This window comes from Leuciscus leuciscus, assembly GCF_965113295.1.
Source record: "Leuciscus leuciscus genome assembly, chromosome: 25".
NCBI lineage: Eukaryota > Metazoa > Chordata > Actinopteri > Cypriniformes > Leuciscidae > Leuciscus > Leuciscus leuciscus.
In genome coordinates, this window is record NC_138724.1 from 21,683,640 (window position 1) to 21,708,381 (window position 24,742).

The following is a 24,742-nucleotide window of genomic DNA, read 5'->3' on the forward strand; positions in this document are numbered from 1 at the left end:
GCCCCATTGACTACCATAGTATGTTTTTCCTACAATGGAAGTCAATGGGGCCCGAGATCTGTTTGGTTACCAACAGTCTTCACAATATCTTCCTTTGTGTTCAGCAGAACAAAGACATTTATACAGGTTTGGAACAACTTAAGGCTGATTAAATGATGACAGAATTTTCATTTTTGGGTGAACTGCACTGAAAAAAAAAATACTACAGAAAAAACAAAACAATGTAATTTACATGAAAAAGTTAGTTCAGGAAAGAAGTAAATTCTATATTGGTACTCAATTCAAGCGTGTAGAAATGAAAGCGTAAATATCAATGTTATAAAATTAAATCATTTACGACAGAATTTTAAATTTTGGGTGAACTATCCCTTTAAGTCCTTGTGTTTTTCCACTGATTTATAATTATTTATATAAAATAATTATTATATAATTATGAAAATTATTTATAAAAAATTACATACTTCACCCAGTATTTGTGTGCAGAGAGTTGATATGCTTAAAATATCGCAAGTTTAGTTCTGCAACATGCTAATGGAAAAAACTCAATTGAAATCAATTGCTTTTCATACTACCTATGTAGAACATTACAAATTCATCACTTATGAGGCTGCATGACTAATAGGATGCTATCTTAGAAGGTATCTGCCTATGTAGACAGTAGACAGTGAGGTAGCTTTTTATTACTTGTCTCTTTCTTTCCACTTGGCTTTAAATTTGACATTGTCTCCTATGTATATTTCCAGTGACAAGAAGTTAGTCTGTCAACATTGAGCGCAAATCTGCTGTGCGACATGACACGATCAGTCAGTCTGAGGAAATTTGGTTTCTACAATGTAGGCGAAACTTGATCTAGGTGACCTGCACTCCCCTCTTGTCCCGATTCCCTCAGGTCAGCCTTGTGATGGAGCTGATGTGTCTTAGGACACTACTGTGATAACACTTGACACACACATGCACACTTCTTCTTTTCAAGGCACAAAAGAATCACTGTGAAACCCACAAACTTGGTAGTTTGCCAGCACACACGCTTGCACATATGCTCACACACATGTACATGTGCACAAACAAACACTGCTGAGTCTAGGACTATGGCTGCAAGCTATATATATACTCACACTCAAGTATCAACAATAATGCAGAACATACAAGACCATATATATAGATATATATATAGGCTATATATATATCAGAAAGACATCAGTCTAATGACTTTAGCCAGCATCCTTTGCATTGCTAAGAATCTCACTAAGTATTCAGTTTAATTGCCACAAAACCTGTCAGTTCAACAATAATAACTGCTCCTAAATGCATCTCTCTTGTTTATCAGTTTGCATTGTCACAGGATTCATGCACTTATGGAACAGTGCATTTTGACTTTGCACCAACACAGAGCAATATGTTGTTCATTAAATATTATATATAAAGCAATGTGACCCTCAATTTCTCTGCCCTTCTTTCTGTCTCTTTGCCTTGTTTTCTTTCTCTTACCTGTGTGTGTCCTTCTGTTAGATGCCCCTGAATGTCTCCAGGCCTAGGATAACAAAGAGCGGACTGGAGGATATGACTACCATACTGAGTGTGTGTGTGTGTGTGTGTGTGAAGAGAGAGAGAGAGAGAGAGAGAGAGAGAGAGAGAGAGAGAGAGAGAGAGAGAGAGAGAGAGAGAACCGATATGCAGGCCAGCACAATGCCTCCGAGTCCGACCCAGTGTTTGTCCGCAAACCACATCTCTAAGTCACCTTTAATAATTTAGTCTTTCTAATAGTTACTAGCTAATAACCTGTCAACTACATAAAATGACACGAATAAAACAATAGTACATCAGATAATTAAAATCATCATTATTAACTATAACACAAACAATAACATCAAACTATTACACTCTGACAGGCTCTCAATGATCCCAAATTAAACTCAATGGAATTAAACCCTACATATATATCCCATAGGCCTGTATCAATCCTCACGGGCGATTTCAGCATTCAATTCAACAAATAGTTAAATACACAAAACGCATTTGTTTTCTATAATAACTTACCATATAAAGTGGTAGGCAGCGTTTCATGCGTCTATGTAAACGAGCATCCGTTGGAAATACTCTCAGCTTCCCCTTGTGTATATTTCTGGAGGCTAAACAAAATATTCGCTTCCCAATATCTTCACACGTCTGCTCGCTGTTGTTTTTATCAATAAATGATGCCCACTGTCCGACCAGGACGAGGCATGTAGTGGTGCGCGCGTCGCTCCGCAGTGCTCGCGCTCACTTCTGCTCTAGCGCTCGAGCGCTCTCCCTCCTCTGACGTCAATGCATTCCAGCTTACCCGGACTTGAGTGAGTGAGGGCGAGTGAGTTGACTAGGCAGGGCCATATGAAATGTTTCTTAAGTCTCAAGAAGACTATTATGCAACTGGCTATAATTAGGTGAAGGGACTGAATGGAACAACATCACTCGGACTGACATTCCGCTCATTTATGTGCGATTTTGGTCACTTTAATGTCACAGTATATGCAAATAAGCTGACTCACTTGTGCAATCTGAACATTCTTGCAAGGTCTGTAATGAGCATATAGAACACAGGCATATGACGAGCAATTTAAGAATTGAAAATAGTTTCTGTTAGACTTGCAATAGAAAAAACATGCTGCTGCAAGTTTGCTATTAAAAAGTAAAATGTTTCTATACCAGCCTATACTGTATGAGCTATTAAAATCTGTTTGTTATTAACTGATAGGAACATATGCTTCAATGGAAGGCTGCACAATGACCTGGAACTGGCCTCTCCACATCTGCGGTTAATAATAACAGACACTGTGCACAATGTGATCCACACACGTATTATTATATTAATTAAACAACATAAATGAATAGGCTAGATTATTACTAAATTAAGAAGAATTTCTTTAACTACACTACCATTTAAAAAGTTTTAGGATCAATAAGTAATCTCAGTATTTAAAAAAAGAAAAGAAATGAATAGTTTTACTCAGCAAGGATGCATTACATTGATCAAAAGACATTTATAATGTTACAAAATACTTCTATTTCTAATAAATGCTGATCTTTTGAACTCTTTATTCATTAATGAATTCTGAAAAAGTACTGTTTCCACAAAAATATTAAGCAGCACAACTATTTTCAACATTGATAATAATCAGAAATGTTTCTTGAGCAGCAAATCAGAATATTAGAATGATTTCTGATGGATCATGTGACTGAAGACTGTAATGATTTTGGTGTGTTTTATGCTAAATATTAACCTTGTGCACAGTAATGATGAGTAATGATGCTGAAAATTCAGCTTTGCATCACATAAATAAATGACATTGTAAAATATAAGTAAAACAGAAAACAGTTATTTCAAATTGTAATGATATTTCCCAATATTACATAAGCTTTACTGTATTTCTATGCTTTTCTATTTCTTTACTATATATTATGATCAAATAAATGCAGCCTTGGTGAGCATAAAAACCTCTTTCAAAAACATTTAAAAATATATATATTTTCAGTGTATTTAAACAAAATCTAAAACCACGTCTACATACTCTTTACTTAAAAAGAACCAAATTTAAAAAATAATAATAATAAAAAATAATACACTAATATATATTTTATTGTAAATATTTGTTTATGTAGCCTATGTTACCCATAATAAAAAATAAATAAAATAAATAAGGCAAATTAATAGCCTACTTTTTGCTTATATTTACTTTATATGTAAAGTTTTTTTGTGCTATATAAGGTAACTTAAAGGTTTTATTGAAGCAGTTTTTTGCCTCATACTTTAAAATTAGTAACATTTTTACAGTGTAGATTTATGGAGCTTTACGGAAAACTCATCAGGTCTATATGTTTGCATAAATAATAAAAAAAAAAAAAAAATAAAAATAAAAAAATAAGGCAAATTAATAGCCTACTTTTTGCTTATATTTACTTTATATGTAAAGTTTTTTTGTGCTATATAAGGTAACTTAAAGGTTTTACTGAAGCAGTTTTTTGCCTCATTCTTTAAAATTAACATTTTTACAGTGTAGATTTATGGAGCTTTACGGAAAACTCATCATGTTTGCATTGTGCACCCCCCAAAAGTACAGTGTGATACAACAGAAAGCTTCAATAACAGCTGCTGAACGGGTTTTCATGAGGTCAGAGGAGCATATTAAAAGATTCTGAAGGGGAAATTAAAGGTTAATTTGGAAATTACTACTATTATTTTAACATCATCGGGATGTCTGGGATGCCAGACGTCTCAACAGACCGTGCGTGTTAATAGTGGTGAATGTACAAGTCGGAACAGAGGACATTTTTAAGATTCCAGAACACTGGAGGAACTGATCAAGATTCCGTGCACTCACTTCCTCTCTACGCTGGAACTGTGAGGTTGACTGACTGAGTCTGACATCCTCAAAACACTGGAGTCAAGGAGACCGTGATGTCATCAAAACACCAAATATGAAATGCCCTTGTCACAAAAGATTCATTTAAACAATCCGACAGTCACACACTTTTACACAATGACTAGCACAAGCACCTCCATAATTTTAGATAATATAAAAATACTTGTATTGTTCATCTCTTCATATTAACTACGTCAAGAACGTTGGTCAGACCACATCCATGGGGTTTTTATTAGAAACAAGTTTGACGATTATCAAGTTTGAAGTTCTTTGTAATGAGTGTACGCTTTCATCCGTGTTAGTCAACCCAGGCACAATGTAACTATTTAAGAGGAGAGAAAGACAGACTCTCCCCATGGGGAACAAATGACGTCCGTACATGGCGGAGAACACATTGGTTACTATGGGAACCGATGCCGTAACTTGTCAGCTCGATCTACGCAGGTTGCAAAGCCCACCGGATCTTCATCTAGACTTGCATATGAGGGTGTATTAATATGTAAATTCAAACGCATGCTGACAAAATAATAAAGGTCAGCTCAGCTGAACTGATTTAGTTCAACACAACTCACAGTACCTCAGGGGCATTTCTGCATTGAGATATAAGTTTACGCTTGCACAATTTCATCATCTGGGTATAATTATGGATTTATATTACCTGTCAAAATGCGGGTTTGAACAATGACAACATCCCATGTGGCCTATTTTTCTGCTTATTTTATTTCATAAATGAAGAAGTCTAATTTAAAAACGAATAGTTTCCTGATATCTTGGGACATGTTTTTAATTTTGACAAGTTTATGAAATGGTAGGCTTAGGCTACATCAGAGAATTAATTTAATGGAAGACCAAACTGTTTAAACCATTTTGGAAAAAGTAGTATCGAAATATAGAAGTCAATTTTGAGAAATTCTTACGAATTATTGATCATATATATATTAAACTATTTCACATGTTAAAGTCATTTTTCAAAGACAGTGGGTCCATGCTGATGTCTATTGAATTGCCAAAACAGAGGACTGTCTGTGTGATGTAATATTGCCACCTTGTGGCTTGCTCTCTAATAACTATGCCTACTATTAAAGGGATAGTTCACCCAAACATGTTTTCCCCCCCTCATCATTTACTTACCCTCAAGTTGTTCCAAACCTGTATGAGTTTCTTTCTTCTGTTGAACATAAAATTAGATATTTTAAAGAATGACAATTTTTTCATTTTTGGGTGAACTATCCCTTTAAAACTTGATAGTTTTAAATAGTACTGTTCCCTTGGAAGTTATCATGCCTGAAAGCATACAGAGACTAGAAAATAAACGTATTCTCCAGCAAATCTTACTATGATAAAGATTAGTTTATGATTAATTACGTAAGGCAATTACGGTGCATTCAAGTAATGTGGGAAAGATCGTACTGAGATGAACCGATTTGAACGCCCCACAAAGTCGTAACGAAAGTCGTAAATATTAAAACTGAAGTTGTGATAATTGGTCAGAGCTCACGTAAAAATAAGATTGAGCTTGCTCTTAATGGGGTTTTTCCTAATATTAAAGGGTTAGTTCACCCAAAAATGAAAATTCTGTCAGTAATTACTCACCCTCATGTTGTTCCAACCCCGTAAGACCTTCGTTCATCTTCGGAACACAAATTAAGATATTTTTGATTCAATCTGAGAGCTGTCTCACTCCTCCATAGGCTTCTAAGACATTATAACTTGCTGGCCCAGAAAATGCATTAAAGACATCGTTAATATAGTCCAAGTGACTACAGTGGCTCAATCTTAAGTTTATAAAGCGACGAGAATACTTTTTGTGCGCAAAAACAAACAAAAATAACGACTTTATTCCACTATATATTTCCTTCTCTCTGGGCCTCGAGTTTTTTCACGTAGTGTTTAAGCGCTGCGCGTCTGTGTTGCACGTCACCACGTAGGCTCACTATTGGCCGACGCTGGTCATGTGTGTCATGCGTGTGACGTACAACACAGAAGTGCTGCGCTATTACACTACGTGAAAAAACTCGAGGCCCAGAGAGAATGAAATTAATAGTGGAATAAAGTCGTTATTTTTGTTTTTTTTGCGCACAAAAAGTATTCTCGTCGCTTTATAAACTTAAGATTGAGCCACTGGAGTCACTTGGACTATATTAATGATGTCTTTAATGCATTTTCTGGGCCAGCAAGTTATAATGTCTTAGAAGCCTATGGAGGAGTGAGACAGCTCTCAGATTTAATCAAAAATATCTTAATTTGTGTTCCGAAGATGAACGAAGGTCTTACGGGGTTGGAACAACATTATGAGTAATTACTGACAGAATTTTCATTTTTGGGTGAACTAACCCTTTAAGCAGGTAGTAATACATTTGGGTGTTCGTTTTGATTCCAATTAAATGTTTAATTTCATGTCAAGAAGTTGGTTCAGTCTTATTTTTTATCAATTAAGAAACATTACCAAGGTGAGGCGGTTTTTTAATTTTAACGATACAGAGAAACGTATTCATGCTTTTATTTCTTCCCGCCTTGATTGTTGTAATGCTTTGTTCTCTTCTTTGAACCATCGCACTTTATCGCGATAACATTAGGCTAGTGCAGAATGCAGCCGCCAGATTACTGACAAGAAAGTTATTTCATCATATTACACCTGTTTTAACTTCTTTACATTGGTTACCTGTTTATTTAAGGATTGATTTTAAAATGTTATTGTTGACATATAAAGCTGTAAATGGTTTGGCACATTTAACTGAGCTCCTGAGACCTTATGAATCAGGGAGATGTCTTAAATCTTCTTTCTATAAGCTGCTGGCTGTTCCAAGAACTAGATTTGTAACTAGAGAATAGGGCGTTAGCAGTGAGGGCTCCAAAACTATGGAATAGTTTGCCAGTTGATATTAGATCATCTGAACGTGTGTTTATTTTTAAATGGGGGTTTTGATATTTTTTTGTTTCTTTACGTAGGCTACTATAGCTCTTAATTAATGTATTTTAATGATTGTGTTTTATTGTGTAAAGCACTTTGTACAATGTTGCGTTAAAAGTGCTAGAAATAAAATTTTATTTAGGCTGCGCCTGCTTACGAGTGGGAAACTCGGGATTTTCATTAAGCCCCGAGTTTACGAGTTGGGAGCGTGTCAGTTAGAAACATGGCGGAATTCCATAATACTTAGGTATTTAGCAGTGACATTGTCAGGGTTTTCATTTAAAATGAAATAATCGCACAAAATATGATAGCATTGTCTGTAACAATATAATATGTAACGATAAACTTTCACAGTGGCTTCGTAAATTAATTACAAAAATAAAAAAGCAAAACATTCACTGATGCACATGTCTATCTTTTTCATTTTTTAAGATTTGATGTTAAAAAAAAAACCTTGCTGTATTTTGTGTTGTTAAATACGAGATGGTACTCCGCCAATGCTGCGACGAAAGTGACTTGAAACTAATGCTAATTAATGATCAAGCTAATTAACATTTATAAATAATCTGTCTTTCAGCAAATCAGATAAATCTACTGAGTGAAGGCATAGGGTGAAGGTCTTTGAAGATTTCAAAGCCAAATCTCCAGGGCGGGGCTTGAGGTTCAGAGGAGGCGTGACGCAGTTACGCTGATCCGGAAGAATATTTACATATACACTCTTAACTGACGTTATGCATTAAAGCTTGGTTATTTCAGAATCAGCACGGATTTTGTAAGAAGTGGAAATGAACTCGTTCAGACAAGCCCTACGCTTAATTTCTCCACGGCTGCCGTTTACTTACGGGAGGTGCAGGAGATATTCTGCTAAAGTAAGCTCTGACATCATTCCTGTTCACTATAACATAATTCTAATAAATAGACAGTCTGTTTATGCAGATAATAAATCTCGAAACATAAAAATATTTTCCCCACAAGTTATAAATAACGAATTAAAAATAAATGTAAACATTACAATAAAATGTATAATAATTATTATTAACGTACCTGTCACCAAAGAGTAATTCAGGTAAACAGTCAGTGCATTTCTTTCTTTGATAACAAGACTGGAGCCGTCGAGCGGGCTATCACATCGTTTCGCTCGGTTAGCGGGGATGAAGGCGTGTCTGTGGGGTCAGCTGTCAGAGAACAGCACGGCAGGGATGAGTCCGTGCACAGGTAAGATTTCACTGCCATACCTGAGTGAGTGCCACCCGCAATTAAATGTTATGCAAACTGTGCAGCAGTTGGTCCACCCTCAAGAACAAATAAACCAACTGTAGCGTCCGAGTTAATGATTTAAAGTAGTTCAAGCGACAGATTCACTAAACAGTCGTGTGGGTCCGTTCAGCATGCAACTTTATTTCCCCCTTTTCTCCTGCACCCCAGACATAAATAATCATCTACAGCGTGGATCCACAGGCATAATAAATCAATCCTCAGTATATATAACATTACTATTTTTAATGTTTTTTGAAATAAGTCTCTTAGCTCATCAAGCCTGCATTTATTTGATCGAAAATACAGAAAAAACAATAATATTGTGAAATATTATTACAATTTAAAATAATGGTTTTCTATTTTTGATATACTTTTAAAATATAATTTATTTCTGTGATGCAAAGCTGAATTTTCATCAGCCATTACTCCAGTCTTCAGTGTCACATGATCCTTTGAGAAATCATTCTAATATGATGATTTATTATCAATGTTGGAAACAGTTGTGCTACTTAATATATATTATAACCTGTGATAGTTTTTTCAGGAATCTTTGATGAATAAAAAGACAAAAAAAACAACAACAGCATTTATTGTAAAATAGAAATATTTTGTAAGAATATACACTGCCATTCAAAAGTAAAAAAAAAAAGAAGAAATTAATACTTTTATTCAGCAAAGATGTGTTGCTAAAAAGTGATAGTAAAGATTTATATTGTTAGAAAATAATTCTATTTTGAATAAATGCTGTTCTTTTTTTTACATTTTATTCATCAATGAATCCTGAAAAAGGTATCACAGGTTTCAAAAAAATATTAAGCAGCACAACTGTTTACAACATTGACAATAACCGAGTATCAAATCATGGATGTGTGTCTCAATATGGAAGATTGGATGCTTCGTACTCCTGTTTCATTGCAAAATTAAATAAACATCAAAATTTAGTATACAAATTATCTAACATTTAAAACTGATTTGGTATATACATATTCCTGTTTTTTTTCTTGCCATGTCAGATGTCTACCACCAGATGTGGTGGTGTTTCCTCGGTCTGTAGATGAAGTCAGTGCTCTTGCCAAAATTTGTCACCACCACCAACTACCCATCATCCCGTTTGGTACAGGGACAGGCCTGGAGGGAGGTGTTGGTGCTCTGCAGGTTGGTCCAGTAGAGAAGAGACAGAAGAAGAGTTTGACTGTGACAGGGCAAGTTTTAGACTTCAAATCTAACCTTCGAAAAAAGGTTACGGTTAAGTACACATCTATTAATGTTTTTTAAAAAGTGTGTGTGTGTTTGTTAGGGTGGAGTGTGTTTCAGTCTGAGAAAAATGGACCAGGTCCTTGATCTTCACCAAGAGGATTTTGACGTGACGGTGGAGCCAGGTGTGACGCGCAAAGGCCTCAATTCATACCTGCGTGACACTGGCCTCTGGTTTCCTGTTGGTCTGTCAAATTCTTCTGTATTATAAGTACAAAGTAGATCACATAAATAAAATAAATTGTATGCCTGAATACACAGATTAAGTTAAGCCTAAAGGCCCGTTTACACCAAGAACGATAACTATAGCAATGTCTATAATTGCATCTGTAATGGAGGCCAACTAGTAAGAGTTGTGTGTATAAACCTCACTCCCCTGATCTCAAGAGGCGCTCCCAGAGACCCGGGTTCGAGGTGTAAGGCCCGCCCAAACGGTCCAACGACAGTTTCCGATAAGCGGGTGAAGGTTTCTGCGTGTTACTGTCTTTTCAGTGGGGCAAAGTCATTTAATTACCTCTTTATTTCATCTGACTCCAACAATTAAAAAGGTTTTAAATGATGTTTAAAGATCATTAAACTTAGGTGAATGTTTGATTATTCAATTAAACTCTTTATTGAAATTACACTCGTTCATCTGGATTCCTATAACACTTTGAGTCTCTCACCGGCTGGGTATATGATCTCATAACCACAAGCTTGTCAGTCTCGGTCATTAGACAGAGGCTATTGACTAATAGTCTAGACGGCCGTACTCTACTTGCTCATTTTAGAATATATTATTTAGTCCCCATAGATCTAAACACACATAATTAATGTAAGACTATATTACACTTATAGTGTATATTACACATCCACTTAGTTAGAATAATACTATACAATAATCAGAGGTTTGAGGCTCACCCCTATTTAGATTGGTCTAACAACACTCTGTTGTTCTAAACGGAAAACCCATTTTTGGCCTCTAAAGTATACATGACTAATGCCAATGTGTTAGTCGGATCTCTAAAACTTCAGGCGTTGTGCTCCTCTGCCCCACCTAAGCTGTATTTTAGTCTGTTACCAACCTGAGCGTATACTTTTGGTGTTGTGGACTTAACGTAATCTACTAGAATCAATCATTTCAGAGTAAGTCAGAATAAAATCAAATGTAACAATTTAGTCAGGTAAATGTATCATGCCAATTACAGAATCAATTAAAAGATAATCAATACATAACATCAAATGCTCTGAAGTTAAGAGTAAAAGATGCATACCTGATTTACAAATCGCCATGAGCCTCTTGAAACATTTCTTTAAATACTCAGACCAAGACAGAAACCTCTTTCAAATGGAAGAATGTGCTAACAACGGGAATTTGCATTAATCACAGTCTCCAGAGTTTACACCTCTTGAGGGCAGGATGTCATTTGCATGAAAAATTCATCCTCCTCTGTAAGCAAGATATCTCTAAACATTTAAAAACTTTTATTACCTTTGAGACCTTTGTACCAGTCGCACTGAGACATTTCATTCAAATTATACCAAACATGTATAGTGTTGTATGATAATTGTTCACCATATTAATTAAACCATATAGATTTGTGGGTGAATTTCAGGTGACCTCCGCATGAGAGAGAGAAGAGATGGGGGGGGGAAAGGGGTGAAGGGAAAGTTCTTCCAGTTTCTTCAGTCTTACAGAGGCCCGCACAGAGCGGGGCGAGTAGGACCTGAGGGGTTACACATCCACACCAACACACAATATTGTTCTGTTTATTATAAGCGAGCGCTGCAGTTTTGTTGCCTGCCGCATTAGAAGCTCAAGCTTTTTAAAGCAGGATGGATTCTGATTGGTTGCCAACCTTCATCAGCTGAAAAAAATTATATCATTCCTGATATTCCTATATCGTTATTGTTATAGTTGTGATGTGGACTTCACTTTTCTCATGGAATTGGGATGATTACTGTGTAGTTTAGTTATAGATTTATCGTCCTATGTGTGAACGGGCCTTAATTTAAACTTTAACTTGGTTTTATTTTTGTGTTATACGTTTGGAAATGAATAATGGTTAAGGAATATATTTCCACAGATCCAGGTGCCGACGCATCTCTCTGCGGCATGGCTGCAACTAGCGCATCAGGCACAAACGCCGTCCGTTATGGCACAATGCGCGAGAACGTCCTGAACCTGGAGGTGGTTCTAGCAGATGGAGCAGTCCTCCACACAGCAGGCAGGGGGCGTCGTCCAAGGTATGACTGCAAACTCGAAGCATCTTTCGAGTTGAACTAAACCTACTGTTGTCTACACTTGATGGACTTTCACAATGCAATGCCCTTTCAGAAAGACAGCTGCTGGTTACAACTTGACAAACCTTTTTGTGGGCTCTGAGGGAACTTTGGGTATCATTACCAAAGCCACACTTCGATTGTATGGTATTCCTGAAAGTATGGTGTCAGCTGTCTGCTCCTTTCCATCTGTCCAATCAGCGGTGGACAGCACCGTTCAGATTCTGCAAGCTGGAGTGCCCATCGCCCGCATAGGTGAGTGAAGGTTGAAGAACATGGTCGCAGTGTGCTTGGTGTGCTGCCGCCATTGGCATTTAACGTAACAAAAGAACAGTTGGTCTCTTGTGTTGTATTCTTGTAAAATCACAGACTGTGGCACTCGAAACTACATGCATGCCTAGCTGTGCGATTTAGTCCAGAACTCTATTCATTTCATTTTAATCTATTCATTAAAGGCTCTTGCAATAACATAAACATTAATTCAGAAGGAAACACCGTCCTTATACATAGTCAACACTGAGCGCAGTCAAGGGTTTAATGAATTGCTTGGTTCTCAGAACCACAAAGTGTTTCTTCTTTTGCAGTCCACTCAGGGAAAATATTCCACCAGTAGCTCCATCCAATTTATGAGTAATCAGGCATGACCGGTCTCTTCGATTTTTAAATCGAGGCTGCAGTGAGGCATACATTTTTTTTTAACCCTGGACTTTCTACCCACAAAGGCCTCACACAACTTAATTGGTGCTGATATGTTTCGTTCGCAGAGTTCTTGGATGATGTGATGATAAACGCCTGCAATCTCTTCAACAACCTGTCCTATGCCGTAACGCCCACTCTCTTCCTGGAGTTCCATGGGAGCTCCAAGAGCATGGAAGAGCAAGTGTCCATCACAGGTATTTGTGGATAAAACCAAAAAATAAATGTGTACAAAAACTGTATTTTACAAATGCAAAACAATGCCATTTAGAGGGTTTTTAGTGTGCACTAGGTGAGCTTTGATTATAGTACACTAGGTAGTGATAGTAGCCTTGCCTATGGCTCGAGAATATGCCTACTTCCATACTATATAGTAGGCGAAAAACAGTATGTGAGCTGAGTAGTATGTCCGAATTCATAGTTTTCATAAAACAGTAAGTGAAAAGTACCCGTATGATGTACTACTTCTGGTGAGACATTGAAGTGCGCATACGATGGACACTTTACTATCCCATGAGGCCACGGGAAAGGATTAGTGAATGGAAGTGAAGCGACGCAACTGATGCCATAGGTCACATGATTATGACAACATGGCGGAAGTAGTACGTCCAAATTCCATTCATACTACACACATTCATACTATGTAGATCAAACATTTTTTAATAGTCACAAACTATGTTTCAAACCAAATAGTACCTACTATAAAGAATGCAGTTTGGACATAATACTCGGCTCACATGATACTACTTCTAATGAGATTCTGAAGTGTGCATCCAGTGGATAATTTACTATACCACAAGGCCATGGGAGAAGAGTTGCTAACGACACTGTAGGTCACATGACAATAACAACACGACAAACGTTCGGATTTCATTCATACTATATTGAACATACTTTTTTATAACCAGATAATATATGTGAAAGAATGTGTCATCTGCAAAAGCATTATGTTCTGTGTTTAGAGGAGATCACGCGTGATAACGGAGGGTCAGACTTTGCCTGGGCGGAAGATGAGGAGACCCGCAGCCGGCTGTGGAAAGCCCGTCATGATGCATGGTACGCTGCCCTGGCCCTGAGGCCTGGATGTAAGGTGGGGACATTTACTGCATGACTTGATTCTGACTCAGACAAGTGCAGTTTATTTCCTTGTAACTTAGAATACATACTTTATACTTGAGACTGACATATAGACTTGTTTATCATATTGAAGCTTGAATGCTTATTATACTTAATTCTTACATAATATTTGCTTATTTTAGGATTGGAAGCATGTGTACTAATATTATATTATAATATAGTATATTATATTACTGTACATTATATTATTAACCATAGTAGACATAACATTTTAGTATATTATATTAAAACTTAAAACTATAGTAATGAGTTCCAGAAGCTAAATACCTTTAGCATAAATGTTGATCAGATCAATATTGCTTTGTCCTTTCGTGTGTCCTTTCTCAAGATTTAAGTTTTGTGCGATTGTGCATAATGCATTGCAAAAATAATGACTGTTTTCAAAAAGGTTTCCCATACACTCTGCCATTGGTCAACCAAACAGATAGCCCTGCCCCAAACTCACACCATTGGTTGAGCCACTGTTGCTGTGCTGGAGTTGGAATGCTCAAACAAACAGTAATGTTTTGAAAGCGCCAGAGACACAGTTTTACACATTTTGTTAAGGAAAACCAGCCAACAATATGGCTTAATTATAATTGTCAATGAATTTTAAGTTGGAATTGGACAACGTTTTTTAACACTGAAAAATAACACATTTTCTTACAGGCATTCTCTACAGATTTATGTGTGCCTAGACAAAAGAAGATCTAATTAGCAAAGATGTACTAAAATAACATAATAATAATAATGATATTATAATCTACTAAAATAATTACAATATAAATAATATTTTTTTTTTTATTTCTTATTCTGTTCATACAGTACTATACATCTCTATTTACTTAAAATCATGACTTTTTCCAACAGGTTTCCCAAACATTCTGCCATAGGTCAGCCAAACCCCAAACTTAGCCAGTTGCTATGCTGGGCTGGTCCGAATGCTCTAGCAAACAGAGCAATGTTATGAAAGCACCACACGGCCACAGACAGTTTTACACTATTTGGGGGGAAATAAGAGAAAATATTTGAATACATAACTTACAAAAATGTGCTCATTTTCTTGCAGGCATATTCTACAGACGTCTGCGTGCCTATCTCACGACTACCTCAGATTATAGTGGAGACGAAGGAAGATCTAATCAGCAACAATCTTACTGGTAGCTTGCCTAGTTTGATCTTCTCATTTAGTGTTCAGAACTGTTTTTTAAACTGCTGATATAATACGGTTATGTTTTTTTTTTTCTAGGTCCTATTGCAGGTCATGTAGGTGATGGAAATTTCCATTGTATAATGGTACTGGATCCTAATGACCCAGACGAGGTGCAAAGGGTTCACTCCTTCACTGAGAGACTGGCCAGGTACTTCTATTTAGTTCCTTTCAGCGGCGTTGATCTTCTGAGGCGGCTGAGAGGGACTGGCAGCACCTTTTGTGCCTATTGTCAGTTTTGTTTTGTGTACCAATCAATATCAGGATTATTTCTCAGAATGTCTTCAGCCATTTGGAGAGTGTATATTGACAATGACAGACATAGGTTCTAGTGTCTGGCTTTGGAAATAATAAAGGGCTACCTGCCTTCAGTCATTATGGGTAAAGTGCAGTCTCTGTCAGGTACATTGGATGTGCGATCGGCACTGACCAGCAGCCAAAGAGAAGACAAACACCGCAATCTCATTTGGTTCAATGAAATCTGGCTGACCTGACGCGCAAGAGTTTGTCCTGATAGGAGCAAATTGAGTTGGACTTGCCCTTTTTGTGAATGACAGACATGATGTTACTGTAAAAGCACAAGTTTGCAAAAACGATAGACTTATTACCTGCAAAAGGAGTGTTCACACACTGAAAGAGCAACTCTGAGAGGAGAAGAAACATTACCGGGCTGGACTTGTGTGGAGAGCTAGTATCAGAGAACTTTACTACAGTCTACCTGGAAGTTCAGAGGAACTTGACCAGGCCTAATTAATCTGTTAACTTCCATAAACCAGTACCTTCAATACCATTCTTCTGACTTTTAAAAGAAAAGTGTGGGGTTCAATTAAAGACTGGAATACACTATACAACTTTTAAAATCTGAGCAGATCTTAAAACAGTAGGCATCACACACTTGCCGCCTTTGTAAAAAGGTACAGAGAAAAACTGGGCATCGTACGCTAAACAACTTTCAAATCATTCCGAACAATCTCATACAGAAACATGCACTTGACAAATAAAAACAATGTGTTTGGCTTGAAATATCACACGTTTGATTTCCTCCGACTGGATGGACTCGAAGTCTGAAGCTAAAAAAAAATCAGAGACCGTACCCATTATACACTTGATTTTTTGTCAAATCTGTCAATTGGCCAACGTTTTCAGACTGGCTCTGACTTTCGGCAACTAGCCTTGACTTCTCCAGACTGCAAATCATGGGGGAAATCGTGTAGTGTATTCCTGCATTAAGTTAAGCTCAATCAACAGCTTTTGTTCCATAATTTTGCTTGCCTCACAAAATGATTTAGACTTCTATTCCAGCAAGAATTATGGGTAGAGTATACAATACAATGGTGTACCTTGTCATGTCGAACAGTGTGTACAACCTGCATGAACAAGATGAGTAGGTGTTGGATTTCTGCTGCGCCAGGGAGCACCCGAGACCAGTCGACATCATTCAGTTGGAGAATGTGGAGGTGGAAACACCTGCGAATCGAAACATGACTGGACAGACAGTTCAGCTGCACAACTGATCAAGACTGCCAGATGTGCTTCTGGTTTCACCCTAAGACTACAATCCAGCTTCATTTAAAACCAGCGTTTTCATTTCAAAACGCTCTCCATCCACATTGCACTCAATCGCCATTCCATGTATGGTCTAAAATTGCCCTGTTTTGACACAGGACGGCAATTGCGAGGAATCTTTGCAGGAATGTTATATGAAGATTGTACATTTATCGTTAGCCACACTGTGTTAGTGAATTGCACATAGCATTCCGCCATAGCAGGGGAGTGAGGTTTACACACAGCTCTCACTGTGGCCTGGTGAGAGCCCCCTAAACCTCACTCCCATCCGGGTCACGGCACCAAATGTAACCGTTCCTACTCGACCTGCTCTGAGCGGGATTCTAACCCGACGTGGGAGTTGCGGACACTAAAGACCGCAGCCGCTAACGTTCCTCTTGAGGCCAGGGGAGTGAGGTTTACGCGCACAGCTCTTACTGGCCTACGTCCGTTACATAAACATGCATCATGGTTTTCAAATAACTCCATTTTCACAATCCACTCTACAACGCGAAAACAGCATTTTCAAAATGATCCAGTTGGAAGAGCGTTCAAATGTATCTGGATGAATGCAGACCAAATAGCCTAAAATAGTCCATTTTATTGCCAGTAACAATTACAGTGAATTAATTCATTCTTTTGTTGTCTTTCTCAATGCAGGAGAGCACTGGCAATGGATGGGACTTGTACCGGAGAACATGGGGTCGGCCAAGGAAAGCGGGCTCTGCTCAGGGAAGAGGTCGGTCCGTTGGCCATAGAGGTTATGCAGGGCCTCAAGGCCAGCCTGGACCCCAAAAACCTTATGAATCCTGGAAAGGTGTTGTAATTACCGCAAACCAACACAGAACACTAAAAATTATACTCTGCACTAAACTTTCTGACCACTAGTGGTCAGGAGAATGAGGTTTGTTTCAAGAGGTTTGTATGATTTACAAAATCTGCATTTTCTTTGTGAAAGGTGCATGTCACTCAAGCTCTCTGCATGAACATTCAGAAGTACAACGTTTCTTATGTAGCATAATTTTGAAAACACATTATGAATGTACATGGCAGAATTTTCTAAGAGCCTTGAAAAATTATTATTCAGTTCTTTTATTTTGCTTTTCCATGGCAATCTGACACCATTCTGAAATATGAATTAATGTGAAATCATAGTGCCTTGACAAACTTGTGTTTAGTCTGGCCATTTCCCCTTCTACATATCTGTGAATATAATTATTACTGAAATGGATATAATTGTTTATGAAAGAGATTCTGTGAAGCAGAACTCAACATCTGATGAGCTAAATGTGATGCAGAAAATAAAAAGTGCTCACATAATATGGTTTTGTCTCTGCTCGTTCTTTTAGAAAATTCAGTTTTTGGATTTATTTGACACTTTGGTTGTGTGTGTGTGCAATGGACCGATCGTTAAAAGAAAGCAACATCTGGTCTTATTTCATCTTGTTTTAATTATATGTATGATCATCATCATTATTACTCGTCCCACAGATTGCACATCAAAATCATCAGACACTTATTTGTACTTCCTAAAAACAGGCATCCGTTCATATCCCTGGAAAAAAAGAAAAGAAAAACATACAAAATAACAGACTTGAACGCAAAAATAAGAAAAGGATGGGTTTCGAGAGTGCCGAGTCACTTTCTGCAGCCCATGCTGCACAAGATAGTACTACGCTACCTGACTCGGTTTATTTGTTTGATTTGTTTTACACGGTGAGGCGAAATTGTTATCCATTGTTTTGATGGATGGTGTTTGTATGCCCTCATTTACAGGCACAAAGCAGGAAAACAAACCTCAGAAATGCTCTACTTCTATCCAACACAAAAAGTAATAGGTTGTCAAATATTTTCTTGCAGTTATTTTTTCTACCTTTTTCATTTTACGCCTTTCGTTTTTTAAATGTTTTATTTTTTATTATTTTTTACAATTTCTGCAACATTATTTTCTAACAGTGCTTGCTGTTTACACAGTAGACGGAGGCATCCTGAAGGTTAAATATATTTCTTGTGAGGTTTCTCACAGATTTTTCAAAAATAAAAAGTAAATGCAGATCATAGAAATGATCTTGTAATAGATTCACACCAGTTTATCTGGGTTTTACATACAGTAGTGAAGCAACATTAGCTTACCAGACGCAAGCTGGTCGGTCATATACAGAAAACATGGGAAGATGGACAGAAGCTGAAATCACACACACATACACACACACACACACACTGAATACGTACTCAAGGCTTTTACAGGGAAATTGTCCGAATATTATGGACAGCGCTTCATAATAACTGCCCAAAAATTGCAGATGAAACTAGGAAAATAGCTTTGAGCTTCTTATCGTTTCAGAATCCATGGGGGAAAGACATCTACTGTGAATTGTAAACATTTGAAGACAGACTGAGAGTGTATTTCTCTCCGTTTATGACCGTAAACCCCCATCCCAACACACATACTGATGTCTTGGACTTCCTCTGGCACTAACAGGAAACACAATTTACACATTTCCCCGCCTGTGGACACATGATCACACACATGCACACACAGAATAAGTAAATCTACATCCACCGGCTGTCCAACACATCACTAACTAGTGAACCGGCACACGAAACTCCTCCCACGAACCAGTTATGAAACCCCGCCCCCTGCCACACCCCTTATGGCTCCTCTAATCAGCATGGTTTGACTGACAGGACAGGTATGGCCTCTGGATTGGTTTGCAAAGGGTGTTCTACTTCCTACTTGTTTGCCGCTAGTGCCCTGCCCCTTTATCGCTCCGCCCTTTTTGTTGCCCCGCCCCTCTTTCCCATTTCCTTCCATCTGATTACATACACAAGGAGAGAGGACCGGGTCAAATTACAGACTGAACACACGTCGACAAGCACACGGAGCATGTAGAGGGGGCAAGAAAACGAGATGTTATCCAAAGCCAGAGATCCGGTGTTGGTGGTTGGCGTGGGGGATCCGGTTAGCAGTTTAGCACTCTCTAGCACAGCGCATAGGAGATTCTGGGATGCAAGTAGTAATGACGGTGTCGGCTGGATGAACGCTTTTATTTGGTTCAGTTTTGCGATGACACATTTCCGTTTCCGTAGGTTTGACCGAATTGGTTGGTAGATTGATTTATTTGGTTATTTTTGTGTCAGGATATCCAGGTTTAGGTCCATAAAGTGCCCTACAGTGAGAGGAAAAAGAGATAAAGAAGGAATATAAGAATTATAATGACCCCGAGGGTGTTTTCACACTTGGTCTTGTTTTATGTCACGTGTCTAAGGAGCAGGTCTGAATATGGTCAGACCTTTTAAGTCAGTGGTGTGGGTAACATATAACGTGTGTTTGTTTGTATATATATATATATATAAAATAAAAATAAAAACATGGATTGATCTAATTTGAAAACTGATTTGGCCCTTTGACTAATTGCAAGTTGGTCATAACATAATGGCTATGTTTATGCAACTGGCAGCAGACCTCCTTTCAATACCACATCAATGAATTTTTCTGTAGCCTATATATATATATATATATATATATATATATTAGGGATGCACCGATATGAAATAACAATAATTCTTTATATTTGAAAGTCGATAACCGATATATATTGGCAGATAAATCTAAATCCAATTTTTTATATAATTTTTGAGAGCCTGATAACAAAAACAAAAGTCTCACCATGTCCCAAGCACACAATTATAATGATGTTCTTATATTTTTATGTAGCCTATATAACAGACACAGGCACTGAATTGGATTTTCCTTTTCAAAGTGATTCCAATCATATTTCAAGAAATTCTAAAACATCATGGTGAACAGTGTGCATCAGCTTAAATAATCCATTATTTATTGGCTTTAATATATCGGTCAAATTATCTTTTCGGGCCGATTCCAATAAAACATTTTTTTTTACATATACTGTCCGAAACCGATATGGTGGCCGATATATCGGGCATCCCAAAAATCCCTATATATATATATATATATATATATATATATATATATATATATACATACATACATATACCGGGTCAAAATGCAGACCGAACACACATCGATAAGAACACAGAGGGCCCTATTTTAACGATCTGAAACGCAAGTGTCAAGCGCAAAGCGCAAGTAACTTTGTGGGCGGATCTCCGGCGCTGTTGCTATTTTCCCGGCGGGATAAATGCCTCTTGCGCCTGGCGCAAATCTAAAAGGGGATGGTCTGAAGTAGCTTTATTATTCATAGGTGTGGTTTGGGCGTAACGTGAAATAAACCAATCAGAGCGTCATCTCACATTCCCTTTAAGAGCAGGCGCGCTTGTTCTAAAGCGGATTCCTATTATAACGGCGGATTTGCCAGGCGCGCGCCAGCAGCGGTTCACAGCCGAGGAGACCGACGTTCTCGTCAGGGACATTGGGGATGGAGAAACCCACCCAAATTAACTTCGGTTAAACAGGCGTATGATAATTTGGGTAAATGTGTAAGTTAGATGTATGTATCTATCTATCTATCTATCTATCTATCTATCTATCTATCTATCTATCTATCTATCTATCTATCTATCTATCTATCTATCTATCGTAATAATGTATGATTTGCAAAAATGAAAACTGCTGCTTCTGTGTGAGAGAATCAAAGTGCGCGTTGTGCACACGCTACATTGGTTATGGCCAAGCATGCGCCCTTAAAATAGCATATGAATAACATGCGCAACGCGCCACTGACTTTAAACTATTTTTTCCTGGTTAGTGGCGCAATTGTTTTCTAAACCTGCAAAATAGCATGAAGGAACGTTTGCGCCGGAACACGCCTCCTCTTTGCGCTGAACCGCCCCAGGGAGCGCAAGTGTATTTCTTAGTTAACCGACGTGCGTCTGTGGAGGGAAAAGTCCGCTTTGCGCGGGTGCAAAATAGGAATGATACATGCGTCGGTGTACAAAGTCAATTGCGCTGGGTGCAAGATAGGGCCCAGAGTATGTAGAGGGGGCAAGAAAACGAGACGTTATCCGTAGTATACTGTAATATAAACTATAAACTACGGAACCGTCTGCTCTATAATCGCTTTCGGGGTACTTTGATGCCATACACCGATCGGTCTGCACAACGTCGCTTCAAGTTGAACACACCAAACAGCTCTAGCGCCTATAATCTTTTGTTATGCATCGTCATCATTGTTCTGCATTCTCATTGGTTGGCTGGCAAATAGGGGACTGGATTTCGTGCGCAGGGAAAGCTGTCCGCGAATCGCTCGCCCAAGCGGAAAAATATGCTGTTGCTGCCAGATCTCGATCACCGAAAATCACATTGTATTTGATACAAAACTAAAATCAAATGAAAAAAAAAGAAAGAATCATAACTGAATAGTATTTCATTGTCTCTATAGGTAAATATATTTTTATATAATATTTATATACTGTAAGTAGATCTTCTGTAACTATCCGAGATTATTATTCGATAGTATATGCGTTTTCATCAATTTGCATTACTTCAACTTATTTTTAAAGAATGCTTATATTTTTTATTATTACAACTTGGTTGATTGTAATTAATTACATTTATGATATAAGTATTTATTAGCTACGCTATAAGTATATATATTTGATATATTAAACTATAAGTTAAAGCTGCACAATTTCAGTACACCCGGTTAAAGTCGTCACCGTTTGCCATTGATTGTGTGAAAGTGTGAAAACTTTAATTTGCATATAAATATAATTTGTGGTATTATATTTATTATTATTATTAACAATACATTATTAAAGTGATCTGAGTTGTAGATCTTTGTGAATGCAATTTTTCATAGAGGACTCGAGTATGAAAACTTGCATATGCAGTAAATTATTATTATTATACTATAAAAGTAGTCTGAGTTCTAGATCTTTGTGAATGCAGTTTCTTTTAATTGAGGACTCAAGTGTGAAAACTTTCATTTGCATTGCATAGAAATTTGAGTTCCTTCATAATAGGTCATGAAACCATTAGGGGGATTTAGGTGTTAATTTCACATTTACTACGTGTCTAAAAATGTTCCAGACAAGTGTGAAGGCGTATTTACGATAAAAGCTTGTCAAAAAAGATTTGTGTTGCTACTCTGGAGGATGCTTTCTAAAGTCTATTCAAAAGTGGTGCATTGAATTGATAAGGTAGTGCTGCTAATTACAGTTTGATAAAGTAAAAAATGTCAATATAAAATGATTACTTGAAATATCAGATTATCGAGGCGTGTTTGCATATGGGTGGATATTTGTGTGATGGGGTTCACCTTTCTCAGTGTTAGCAGAAGTAGATGATGGAGGTCAGTCTGAAGGATGTTCAGGGCAGGAGCGGTTGATCTCAAACCAGGAGTCTATACAGCTAATGAAAAATATGATACAAATGTCAGTTTAGGCTCAATATTAATGCAATCTATGTCAGAAAAACAACATTTACAGTAGCATATTGCTTTTAAATGATTCTACATAAGTCCTAAGCAGGCACAATGAGTTTCAAGCTTCAAATAATTTTTCCGTCCTCACTAAAAGGGCAGAAACTGACAAAATCACAGCCAATCTGAACATATTTGATGTTTAACGTACAGCGATGTGGAGCGGAATTCTGGACTGGATATAGAAACCGAGCAAGAGTCACAAATGTCTTGCCAGTCGCAGCTGGTTCGGCCAAAAGCCTTAACTTGGAAGTGAAAGGATTTATTGGTTGTCGCTTTATTGCGTCTCGCCTGGTTAGGACTGAGCTTATGACTTGCTTGTGGCAAATTTGTTTGATTGCAAAACAACACCAGCCAGCCAATCGGTTCACTTTTCAAGGTGTCTGGGGTTTCAGACATATGCGTGAGTGTGCTATTCAATAGCCAGTACCTCCTGCTGAGACACCATATACAGACATCAAATGTCAATCATATAGTTACATAATCACATAATTATATATAGGATATGACAAGGTTTGTGTTCATGTTCAGCAAAAAAAAAAAAAAAAGTAGATTGTTAATTCTCAGGCAATTTGTCATTCATTTGACGGACTAAAAGCTAACATTTCCTGTCATGTTTAAAGAGAACCTATGATGCCCTTTTACAAAGTCTTGATTTTTTTTTTTTTTTGGGGGGGCTGCTAGAATAGGTTTTCATGCTTGAATGTTATTTATTTTCACATATTTTACATGGTTGCAGCTCCTCTCTTCCCAGTCTGTCAGTAACACTCTGTGTGTTCGACTTCGGCTGGATGCAACCGATCGCAGAGAGATGCCGCTTGCAGTCGGGGAGGAGCTGAAAACAGAGACGTGAAGTCCGACACTTTCTGCTTCCTGTAGTGACGCTTGTGTGGTGTTTGCCTACTTTATCACAGATGAAGTGAATTAAATGCAGTATTTGTCAAATACACAGTTTTCATTCAATACTTTATGTACTGCTTAATACAGCATCTGTTCGTACAAGAATAAAGTTCAACATAAGCCTATTCAATTGCAATACCATTGAAGTGGGGTCTGTTTTTTTTATCAGTTTTCTTTAGATAAACATGACATTACAACATCGTGACTACATGAAAAGAGCTTTTACTGTTATAAAAACATAAGTTCCGCATTGGCGGAACTTAAGGTGTCAGAATAAACACGAAACGCATGTGATCGTAGTCATGCGGTTGATCCGGCCAATCGTAGTCATGCGGTTGATCCGGCCAATCGTGAAACAGCTGTGTCGTCATCAGATCCCGTGCAGCCGCTGTGGAGAAGCTGCGCAGAATGAACAAGCCGTCTGCTCTCGAATCGCTCTCGCGGTATTTTGATGCCATACGTCAGTGACGTGGCGTCGGCGCTGTCTCAAGCCAGACACATTTCTAACCAGTCAAGACGCCCATCGGTCTGTGCAGCGTTGCATGAAGTTTAGATCCTGTCTTTATGAAGCTCCTCCTCCCGAAAAGTGCAATGTGCTCTGATTGGTCGGCTGGACCAGTGTGCTGTGATAGGTTGACCGTTTTGAGTGTGTTTTGGAAATGCAACACCTCTTACCATAACTACGAGTTTCAAACCACTACTAACTTACTCAACCAGGCCCTTTTTTTGCGTGTGCCTTGGCCGGGAATGATTTAAATGAGGAATATTGTGACATGAACGTTCCCAGAAG

At 37.8% G+C, this 24,742-nt stretch overlaps 3 protein-coding genes across 5 annotated transcripts in view; 1 reads left to right on the top strand and 2 right to left on the bottom strand.

Moving 5' to 3' along the window:
• Positions 1–8,486, bottom strand: part of snrkb (SNF related kinase b) — a 27,705-nt gene extending 19,219 nt beyond the window's left edge. Inside the window, exon 1 of one of the 3 annotated variants that reach the window (XM_082159496.1) lies at positions 8,353–8,486. The gene's annotated coding sequence lies outside the window, so the exon portion shown is untranslated. Of the gene's footprint in view, positions 1–2,033; positions 2,331–8,352 lie in introns of those variants that run through there. The other 2 variants (XM_082159497.1, XM_082159495.1) reach the window with 2 other exon arrangements.
• ldhd (lactate dehydrogenase D) lies at positions 7,978–17,972 on the top strand. Its single transcript, XM_082159499.1, has 11 exons — positions 7,978–8,177; positions 8,411–8,523; positions 9,579–9,720; positions 9,863–10,004; positions 11,886–12,045; positions 12,137–12,336; positions 12,846–12,974; positions 13,740–13,867; positions 14,963–15,053; positions 15,143–15,254; positions 17,309–17,972. Exons 1-11 carry the CDS (start codon positions 8,094–8,096, stop codon positions 17,472–17,474), a joined length of 1,467 nt encoding a protein of 488 aa, XP_082015625.1. The 5' UTR covers positions 7,978–8,093; the 3' UTR covers positions 17,475–17,972.
• A 107-nt stretch (positions 17,973–18,079) lies between these two features.
• znrf1 (zinc and ring finger 1) overlaps positions 18,080–24,742 on the bottom strand; it is a 37,154-nt gene continuing 30,491 nt past the window's right edge. Inside the window, exons 4-5 of the mRNA XM_082159500.1 lie at positions 22,891–22,982; positions 18,080–19,818 (exon numbers count right to left, since the gene is read on the bottom strand). Of these exons, the coding sequence (XP_082015626.1) occupies positions 22,925–22,982 (58 nt within the window). The 3' untranslated portion in view covers positions 18,080–19,818; positions 22,891–22,924. The remainder of the gene's footprint in view (positions 19,819–22,890; positions 22,983–24,742) is intronic.

What these genes read in the sequence shown, in the direction of transcription:
- ldhd (XM_082159499.1), top strand. Translation starts at nt 8,094, where the DNA reads ATGAACTCGTTCAGACAAGCCCTACGCTTAATTTCTCCACGGCTGCCG. An exon ending in GGCAGGGGGCGTCGTCCAAG is followed by an intron (nt 12,046 to 12,136) that starts GTATGACTGCAA and finishes ATGCCCTTTCAG; the next exon opens with AAAGACAGCTGCTGGTTACA. An exon ending in AATCAGCAACAATCTTACTG is followed by an intron (nt 15,054 to 15,142) that starts GTAGCTTGCCTA and finishes TTTTTTTTCTAG; the next exon opens with GTCCTATTGCAGGTCATGTA.